Consider the following 10,813-nt stretch of genomic DNA (forward strand, 5'->3'; position numbering starts at 1 on the left):
GAAGTGAGAGAACAGGAGAGACATGGACAGAGGAAGTGAGTGAACAGGAGAGACATGGACAGAGGAAGCTGGGTCTCTCTGGAGTGCCGGATGCTTTCTTTCCAAGAAGGCTGATCTTCCTTGCCCATGCTCACAGTGAGCAAAGGCAACAAAACTCTCACCATACTGCTGGGCTGTGGAACACACATGGTCTCTAGGAATTTCTTTGGTCTTTTCAGGCCATGACCAATAACCTTTAAGGTTTTGTTCTTAAAAGAAGAAACTGTTTTAAAATGATGTGCTAAATATTTCAAATATGAAAAGAGGGTGTATTTTTAAAACTTAATTACACTAAGCCCAACTCTAAAACTTCTAAGCCAATTGGCTTTGCATATCAAGCTATTAAACAAGTATCATAATTCCTTATGCACTTCTCTAGAATACACACAGAAATGCAGGCAAATGCATCCCAACTACACATCAATGCTCTGAAAAAAACTACACAGTTACTTGATCTCTTAGGAATCTTTTAACACTAACTCTGCTTTTCAGCTATATATTAGGCTCATAAATTAGGTTTCCCAACTCATTTAGTCCACTGAGGTAGATCATATTTTTATCTTGAGGAAAATTCATTTCAATACACACTAACCGGGGAAACAGAACCACTTTACTTTGATTAAAGTTAACAAAATATATGTTATACTTTCTCTCTTTCTCTCTCTCTATATATACATATATAGACACACACTTATATATATATATACATATATACATACATAGATACACACACATTCTATCTAGATATCTATATATAGATAGGTAGATAGGCAGGTAGACAGATATAGATAGACACATACATACATACATACATACATACATACATACATGCATACATAGATCGATGACAAACAGACAAATAAATAGACTCATGTCCTGACACTAGATTATAGGGAATCAGGGTATATACAACCACATACATGTGGGAGTAGACAATATATTTTACACATTGCTTGCAATCCAGTCTAAAATCTTAAGTGATGTCATCTCCCCATGTCTCCATTTCAACAGGAAGGGAGGGAAGAAAGAGTAAATTCTAATCTTCATATTTTAATGTCATAATTAATGCCATAATTTAAATCTGGATCTAGCAGTGTATGACAGTCTGAACTCATGGCCTGAATTTGACCTTTAGCACCACAAAAACAAATACTGAATAAATTAGCAAATACAAATAAGTAAATAAAGACTGAAAATCAAAATATGTGACTTTGACCTATATCCACATCTTTAAGGTTTGTTATACTATTTTTATCAAACCTGAGTCTTGCTTGTGTTTAAACAGGACACATATGCATGATGCCACCTCTTGCAAACCTGTCCTAAGGATTTGAAAGCCAAATATTGCTGTATCTTGACTAAATGTCAAAGGCACAGCATGCCTCATAAATACAGCTTGGTCTTAAGAATTTATACAAAATCTGCTTTTTATAATACAATGCCAATCATGAAAAACAGCTCCTACACACATGACTTATGAAACACAACTTTGCAGGCCATGAAAAATAAATAAATAAATGTTCCTGGGATACAGGAGTCCTAGTTAATTTCTATCACCTTGACATGAGCTAGAGCCATTTGAGAAGAGGGATCCTCAATTGAGAAAATATCCCTACCAGACTGGTTTGTAGGCAAACCTGTGGAGCATTTTCATGGCTGGTGATTGAAGTAGGAGGGCCCAAACCACTGTGGGTGGTGCCATCCGTGAGGAGGTAGGTGGTCCTGAGTTATATAAAGGGGCAGGCTGAGCAGGTTAGGAGGAGCAGTGTTTTCCTCCATGATGTCTGTTTCAATTCCTACCTTGTTTCTCTTCATGATGGACTGTTACTGAGACATGTAAGAGGAAATAGACCTGTGTTTTACCACAACAACAGAAGCTGACAATTTTTTTAAAAAAAGACAAAAACTACTAACCAAGAAATAAGACGAATTCAACAAGTGTTTTACAGATTTGTCAGTTTTTAAAACTTCTTTGTCACTTATTGACAAACTAGAAATAGAGTGTTTCTTTCCTCTACTGTATAGCTTAATGTGTTTCATACACAAAGGAACCAAAAGCTGGGCCTGGTGGTAGATGCCTATAATCTTGGCACCAAGAGACTGAGGCAGGAGGATAGAAGGCAGCTGGATTACACAGCAAGACCTTGACTCAAAGAATGAGAGAAAGAGACCAGAGAAAAATGACAAGGAAACCCATTTTCTGGACAGAAGGGCTATAAGACATAACTTCTTAAATACCTGACAAAGGGACCCATTCATATCCTAGGAGCTTGGTGGAGGTTTTAGTAAATGACTATGACAGAATTCATATTTCACGACCTTCCATAGCTTAAAGTTTTTAAAACAAATCTTAGTTTAATGTATGGATGGAAACACAGAATGAGAGAGGAGAGAGTAAGGAGTTGGGGCAGTGACAAGCACACCCACATGTTTATTACCTTCTTATTTAGCCAGTGCCAGAGCTGGAGGATAGGGAGGTGAGAGAAGATAAGAAGAGTGGGATATCATTAGAGAATGCACCAACAGCAGAGTCACTGAGAGCAGGAGGAGCTGTCAGGAGAGCTCAGCAGGAAACAGCGCCGCGTTACAGAGCTTTCACAGAATGCTGTTTTATGATTAGGATGGCGGAATGACGACTACACCCTGTACCGTAACTCGTAACTCGCAATCCGCAATCCACAGCTGGTATCCTCTCCAGCCCAGAGCCCTGCACAGCCAGCTCCACCTAACTGCTTATGCTAAGGACACTCTGCTGACACTTCCTCAAAGCTTCCCTTTCCTGCCACCAGGGATACAGGGACATTTTCACTCAGTGCTCCTATTGTGTCAGACAGACACTTTTCTGTAAACACAGTTGACAGCTAGCATCGACACAACCACACTGTGAGATGAGTGCTATTATACCCATTTTATTGATTTGAAACCAAGGCACAGAGAAGTTAAGCCATCTGTCCAAGGTCACAGGGCTAGTAAATAACAGATGTGGGACCTGAAAGCAGAGTGTGGATTTAGATTCCATGTCCTTTAACCACAAAATTCTCAGAAATTACCAATTTCCTGCTATTAAGCTGCACTTCTGTCTCTGGGGATCCATGACTAGTTAAGTATCCCTGGAACTCAGCACAGTATCTGACAAACAAGAATCAATCCAAAAACATTCCCCTCTGAGCCACCACCCCATGCCTAACCTTCTCTCCTTTATAAGAAAAATAACCACAAGTTTATTTCATCTAAACCCACTCTATAATTCTTTTTTTTCCCACTCTATAATTCTAAGCCTTAAATATCCATGGAGAATCAGATATGAAGCGCATTATCAATGTTATGAAAGGGACTGTTCAAGTCATAGAACATAAACACCCCATTGGAGCAGCCCAATCATGATACCTTGCTATCAACTTTAAGTAAGAACTTTCCAAGCCCGATGATCGGCCAAGGTGCTAAAGCCTCCTGCCGCTCCTTCAGGAAGCACTCAATCACCTGCCACCAAGCTCGGCAGCGTTTCTCCAGGAAGCCAATCACTCCAAAGTGGATCACGAGCTTTTTGATGATCCAGACTATAAAGAAGATACAAACACAAAGGGCACAGATTTGAAAGGTAGAACATGAAAGAAGTTCCCTAGCTGACATTCTAAATAGTAAAGTCAGGACTAAACAAAGATCACAATAGAAGAGAGCGAGAAGAACCGAGGGTACTTAAAAAACTAACTGGCCAGGCGTACTTTCGAGAGAGCCCCTTAGCCGAACATCATCTCTGTGATGCTGAATCCCAGGATGTGTCAGGGCTCACTGTCCAACCCACAAACATCATGAACTACAAAGGCCTTCATAGCTTCCCTCTTTCTAATTAAGGAAAACCGAGTCCCAACATTTACTGATTTCCTTGGCCATTACAGCCGCTCTTCCCAGATGGCTTTGTACCAGAGCAGGCAATATTTCCAACTGTGCTGTTTCCTCATGTGATGTTGCTCTGAATAGAGATCAAAGTTCAGCAGAAAGTCAGCTGTTAAAGCCAACTAGCGAGAAGCCAGAAGACAGGCTACTTATTTATTAATGAAGGAGGGCCTATGCAGTGATTTCTTTCCAATAAAACTTCTTTAGCTCCTGGAACCAATATTCTTAATCCCAACTTTATAAACTGCATGTCAGTATAGTGGTTTATGTAAGAATGGTTCCCACAGGCTTGCTAGGTGGTGGCCTTTAATCCCAGAATTCAGGAAGCAGAGGCAGAGAGGCAGGGATTGGAATCTCTATAAATTCAAGGCCAACCTGAGCTACAGAGTGAGTTTCAGGACACCCAGGGTTATACAGAAAAGTCCTGCCTTAAAAATAAAAAAAAATAAAAAAACCAGAAAGAAAGAAAGAAAAAACAGAATGGTTCCCACAGGCTCATATATTCAACTACTTAATCCTCAGTTGGTAGAACTGTTTGGGAAAGGTAAGGTGTGGCAGGAGGCTCTGAGGTTTCAGGAGCCCGTGCCATTCCCTGCATGTGTGTGTCTGTACCTTCTCCACCCTGTCCACCTGTTCTATCAGCATCTAAGCTCTCAGCTGCTACTCTAGCTCCATGGCTGCCTGCCTGCTGCTGTGCTACCCATCACGATGGACATGGAACAGTGAGCCTCTAATTAATGCCTTCTTTTATAAGATAGATGCCTTGGTGTTTTGTCACAGCAATAGAAAAGTAACTAAAATAGTATAATATTAAAGCTGAAAAATTCCTTCACTAGATTTTGTTTTTGTTTGTCTCTGAGACAAGGTCTCTCCATATATCCCTGGCTGTCCCAGAACACTCGATGGCAGGCAGATAACTGTCTGAAACTCAAGTTCCATAGGACCTAGTACCCTTTTTCGACCTCTGTGGGCACTCATATGCACGCAAACACTCATACACATATAATAAATAAATGTTTTTCTTATGACCTAAATACAAACATACAACTTAAAATAAGATGGCAATAAAATTATATCAAATATTCAAATCCCATTGTTAAAAAAAAGAAGGAAACGTCTGTGAAAGATAAAACCATACTTAACCAAATAACAACCTGCAACAGGCACCGGCAGCAGCTGTACAATCCACAGGTTCAGCCAGAGCTGGACAGCAATGATGGCCCACACAAGAGACACAAAGTAAATGTCACTAGTTTTCTTCTTCCTGAGAAAGGTTCCCATCTCAGGCCTCTGTCTGCCCGAAGTAGGTGAAGGAGAAGAGGGTGAGGAACGAGAGGAGGAGGATGAAGAAGCAGACAATGCTGGAGGGGATTCTCCCTTGTCTGTGGGCTCTAAAAAGACAAAGACAGAAAGTCACACACTGTTCTAGTCCACATGAGAAAACAATACAAAATATACTACACTGGAAGTGCAGCAGGATCCTATCAGGTTAAAGAGACAGAAGATTTGCACTGAAACAAACCTGCCACCAGGGTTTTGCTTTAGAGAAATCAGGTTTACTGGAAGACAGCAAATATTCTACCTTTTCCTGGATACGAGTTAAGTATTTTTTGAGATTCATCTTTATTTTATGTATATGGATGCTTTGCTACATGTATTGTGTGAGTGGGTCAAGGCTAAAAGTGAAGCAGATGATAACATGTTTTTGTTTGGCCTTGTTCTGTTTGTCTGATCAGAAAATTCCAGGTCAGTGGGAATGACAGATGCCAGAACAGTAACTCTACCTTAAGGGTCATCCTGCTCCACTTTGGAAACATGATTTCATGTATATGAAAAGCATGCGCCCCCACTTCTAAAATTTTTCCTTCTTTAAATATGCCTTAAATCAGCTCTTCAAGAAAAGCTTGCTATATGGGTGGGATAGAAAAAAGGTTCAACTGGTAAATTACTTGGTACATAAACACAAAGACCTGGGTGAGGATCCCCAACATAAACATAAAAAGGGCTGCAATCCCGGTGTTCAAAAAATAAGGACAGAGATCACTTAAGCTCGCTGGCAAGCAACCAAGGGAAACTGATAAGCTTCAGCCATGAAAGACATTACTTCAAAAAATAAGGTAGAAAACGATGAAGAAAAACACTGGAATTGACCTCTGGCCTCTAAACACACATGCGTACATCATGAACATATGCACACAACACACACACACATGCTAAGCATATACACTTAAAAAAAAGTATTTTCTGTAATATTCTCCATCTCCAAATATCCCTGGATGTCTTAGCACAAACTGGAACACACTTACACTTCTGATCTCTGTGAGAGTATGGTACAGTGTGGCTCCAAACCTGGTATGGATCTACCAGTTGGATTTCACTGAAGCTAGGCCTCACAGAGCATCCAAAGGGTCTGCTTTGGGAAGCCAGTAAATATATACAGCATAAGGCATTCAAACTGTACTTTTACTTAAAGAGAAAAAAAATTCCAGAAAAAAAAATGAATGCAGAAAATGTGGAAAAGAAAAACACCCAGATATAGATAGAGAGTTTGGAAGGGAAGAAAAAGCATCAAAAAACAGAATAATGTACAACTGGCTGCTAGAAAATAAAGAGAGAATAAAAATCAAGATAAGGAGAGCAGAGAGCTGGGTAGAACCATGGATGGTAAATAGGACCGAGGCAAGAAAACATGATGAGAAGGGCATGCTTGAAAAAGAAGCAAGGGAAGGGGCCCAGGACAGCAAACCTGAGAGGTAAGCAATTGGAAACATGAGAAAAATACATGAGGACTGTGGTGTAAGACAGCAGTCAGAATGAGAATCAGGGAGGACTAGCAAGCCTGATCTTCACTCTGTCCCTTCCTTGTAACTTGTCATCACTTTCATGTCGTCAGTCACCTGCCGGAGGGTCAGAGGGCTGGTCTTCAGTGCTCGACTCATACCCAGTGATGGAGATGGCCAAGGTGGCAAGAGTGGAAGCTGCCATGGAGATCACTTGTCCTGGTAATTCTGCCCCTATAAAGGGTCAGGGGAGGGGAGAAGAAACACAGTTTTAAAATCCTTTAAGCAAATAAACAGGAACTAAATCCTGCCAACTTAAACCAAAACTATTTTCAGTTGAACAAACCAAAATGGTTAATATAGTGATTTCCCAGGCACTGTGAGTTTTTACCAAGGAAGAACACCTAAAATTGTCAGCTGCTAGTCCCTGGACATTCTGTCTTCTTCATGTGAGAGCCCCATGATAGTAAGCAGCCAGATAATGCACCCAAGCAAATAAATTCAAAATGCTGGGCCTTTATTTTTAATTTTACCAGATGATTTTAATGTACATTTCCACTGGAAAACATTGCATAAAGTCTGAGCGCTCTCTGATTGAACCATCTTATACTATTTTGTGTTCTTAGGGTCTAATACAGTATGAGACAGGCCACATTTATTGTTCACAGTAATAACATTATATAAATGAACATGCAAATATATCGGTATTTTACAAAAACAGATCTACAAAGTATAAAACATTAACAAAGAGAAAATCCACCATTGGAAAATCTAAAAGAACATCATTATTTGGTTCACTGTAAAATTCCTGCTGTATAATACCAAACTCTCATTGGCACTGGATTCAAGTCAAGCATCTACTGGCAAGTGAGGCATGGCAGACTGAGCAGACTAGCTCACACAGCATCAGGTTCTAGTATACTTTCTTACACGTTAGAGGTCATTTAGCAACATTCCCCAAAGTGTCATGTACAAAAGCAGTTTCCATCAAGCAAGCATACATGTGCAAGATGGGTAACAGAAGGGCACGGTGTCACTGGAAGCCACACAGCTCACACAGCAGGCACTCCACAGTCCTGTGATTTTTCTGAAGCAACTTAGTCAAAGTTCCAGAGTTTCTAGAGGCTGATTTCTAAGTTAATGGCAAGCAGCAGCAGCCATGCCTTCTGTCCAAAACGTTTCTGAAGTTATTGAGCACTTCTCCTGACTACATTGTTTCCATCTATGCCAGAGCCAACAGTAGATGTTTGGCTTTGTAAAAACACACACACCAATTCTCAGATGATACTCAGCACCTGCTACTCATACCAGCTGCAGTGGATTCTAAACTTAGGGGCATTCTAGTCGCCAAATCACAGCCACTGGCAGAGACAGGACCTTACTTCTGGAAAGCCTGACAACTGAGAAGTCTCCCTTCAGTAAATGAAAGAATTATTAGCTCCAATTAATCCCATACATCTAACAAATTAAAGACTGGCCATCTACTTGAGATAAGAAGCTGGAGTGGCTCTTTGATCAATTTAGCCATCAAAACGCAAAGTCACCAGCTTAATTATGTCCTAGTCCATGCTCCAGTAAATGCCATATGAAAGAAAGAAGTTTGTTTTTTTGTTTGGTTGGTTTTTCGAGACAGGGTTTCTCTGTGTAGCCTTGGCTGGCCTGGAACTCACTCTGTAGACCAGGCTGGCCTGCAACTCAGAAATCCACCTGCCTCTGCCTCCTAAGTGCTGGGATTAAGGCATGTGCTACCACTGCCTGGCTAAGAAGTTTAAGGCACTCAGGGAGAAACTCTCACTCACAGTCCAGAAAGAAAACACAAGCTGCATGCCTGTGCTAGGTAGGACCTTACTCTCCTGGTCTACACACCCAAGTCCTTTAATTATAGCAAAAGCCAAGCATCAACTGTGGGAGAAAAGAGGTACCTTTTATGTCTGACATGTCCTCATTGCTTACTAGTATATGTGTTGGGGGATAAATACAAAAACCCAATTCCCAGAGTGTAGTGAAGAGACATACCTGACTTTAAAGAAAAAAAAAAAGCAAGAATAAACCATACAAATCATAAAAGTGGCAAATTACAGCTGCCCTACATGGAGGTGTTTTACTAGCTCTTAAGACAAGAAATCTGACATAACTGGAAAATAAGGAACAGGTTCTCTCTCTCGATGTCTTTTTTTTTTTTTAAGTTTTTCAAGACAGGGTTTCTATGTGTAGCCCTGGTTGTCCTCGAACTCAGAAATCTGCCTCCCTCTGCCTCCCAAGTGCTGGGATTAAAGGCATGTGCCACCACTGCCCAGTGACGGGTTCTCTCTTTAAAGGTTTATTTATTTATTTTTGTTGTGAAGGGTGCTTAGCCTACAATATATGTCTGTATATTACATGTGTGCAGTGCCCACAGATCCCCTGAAACTGGAGTTCCAGATGGTTCCAGCAGCAAGTGCTCTTAGCCTCTAAGTTATTTTTCCAGGCCCAATGAATGAAGAGTTTTCTTTAAAAATGAAAATATAATTGATATTGTAATAGAGGAGAGGGAATTAAACAAATACCAAAAATAACCTTAGGATAGAAGAAAGCTAGCAGGGAGGCTATGAAGAGAAGTCGACATGCAAACAATAGCAAAAGAAGGTCGGTGTGTGGAGAGCACAGATGCTAGTGAGACGCTGGAACCAAATAAGCAGAGCCATAACCAGTAAGCCAAATGACATTAGGCAAAGATCATATTGTCAGCTTTAGTCTTTATCCAAAGAGGAACAGAAAAGCACTGGAACTGTAAACAGGGAGTAATCTCCATTCCTTCCTATGGAAAGATGGTTTAATATATAGATATGGACTTGTGAATAGCTCTAAGAAGTGGCCTGTGTGTGTTCTACTCAGTTTCTCACAACAGCAATATCTTGCAAAACTGTAGTGCAGCATTTCAGTCAGGCCAGCAGCAGGACATAAGCCATACAAGAGTGTCCTTGCTACAAGCATCCTTGTCACTGCCCTTTCAGAATCCACACAGTGGCCGCCTGCCCTGGAAATAAATGACCAGTTCTGATATGTACTTAGATCAATCTTGCTTTCCTGGAGAAGGATCGGAGAAAGGAAATCTGGATGTGGTCTCAAGCATATGGAAAGTGTCTGGATTCCAAGGAACTCCATGATGACAGATCACAGCCAAAGGTGCCAACCCCTCCAGATTATCCAACAGGAAATTGTAAGGGGCTGGAGTGAAGATACTTGTAGAAGTAGTTTCACAAACCATCTGCAGCAGAGACAAGACAGGACTAGATTCTCAGGAGTGTGTTCAAGAGAGAAATCTGTGGAAGGCCCCAAATAAAATCACAGTGGGGATACCTTGGAACAGTAAAGGGGTGGGGGGCAACTTCTGGTCAAAATTTAAAATAAGGCAGTACTCTCTCTTCGGAAGTGAGCATCAGTCAGGGATCCTGAATAAACAGACTTCTGCATAGGCAATTTAACTAGAAGAGGAGACTCCCTAGAAACACCCTAAAAAATAACTTTCAGGGTGATTTTTAAATTTACTCATTTAAGAGGAATAACATAAGCGACCAGGACTTTAACCTCACATTCAATGTAAAGCTAAAATTATCAGTTACAATCAGTATGTTAAGAATTAATGCCAAATAGTGCAGAAGGTTTGAGGAGCACAAGGATAGAAGCCTAATCCATGCCAGGAGCCCAGGGGACAGTTTCCAAAGGACTTCTCTCTTATGAATCATAGATCATGCATTCTTTAACTCACTTAAACGCCAGCCACATAAAGAAACAGAACAAGTCTATCTTGGGGTTAGAAGGAAGGACTGGAGCTTAAATAGGAGAAGTAGAAACATGTTCCAAGACAAAAAAAAAGAAAAAAGAAAAAGCAAGCAAAGGAAGCCACAAAGAAAAGCAGCATCCTCTTCAAAGGGCTACAAGCAGTCCAATATGACCAAACACAGGTTTAGGAGAGAAGTGCACAAGTATTTGGGAGATGGAGATCAAAGTGGAAAGCCACAATTTCTATACATGGAGGAAGGCCTTAATATGTTCTTTTTTTTTTTTCAAGACAGGGTTTCTCTGTGTAGCCCTGGCTGTCCTGGAACTCACTCTGTAGA

General features: G+C 40.7%; 1 protein-coding gene across 4 annotated transcripts in view; it reads right to left on the reverse strand.

Annotated features, from left to right (window-relative positions):
* The window catches only part of Tmem245 (transmembrane protein 245), a 76,551-nt gene that overhangs the window by 46,302 nt on the left and 19,436 nt on the right, over positions 1–10,813 (reverse strand). For 2 of the 4 annotated variants that reach the window (XM_031377452.1, XM_031377450.1), the window contains exons 4-7: positions 6,831–6,947; positions 5,088–5,324; positions 3,427–3,596; positions 2,478–2,501 (exon numbers count right to left, since the gene is read on the reverse strand). In XM_031377452.1, the coding sequence (XP_031233312.1) occupies positions 2,478–2,501; positions 3,427–3,596; positions 5,088–5,324; positions 6,831–6,947 (548 nt within the window). The remainder of the gene's footprint in view (positions 1–2,477; positions 2,502–3,426; positions 3,597–5,087; positions 5,325–6,830; positions 6,948–10,813) is intronic. The other 2 variants (XM_031377453.1, XM_031377451.1) reach the window with 1 other exon arrangement.

This window comes from Mastomys coucha, unplaced genomic scaffold (genome assembly GCF_008632895.1).
Source record: "Mastomys coucha isolate ucsf_1 unplaced genomic scaffold, UCSF_Mcou_1 pScaffold18, whole genome shotgun sequence".
Taxonomy (NCBI): Eukaryota; Metazoa; Chordata; class Mammalia; order Rodentia; family Muridae; genus Mastomys; species Mastomys coucha.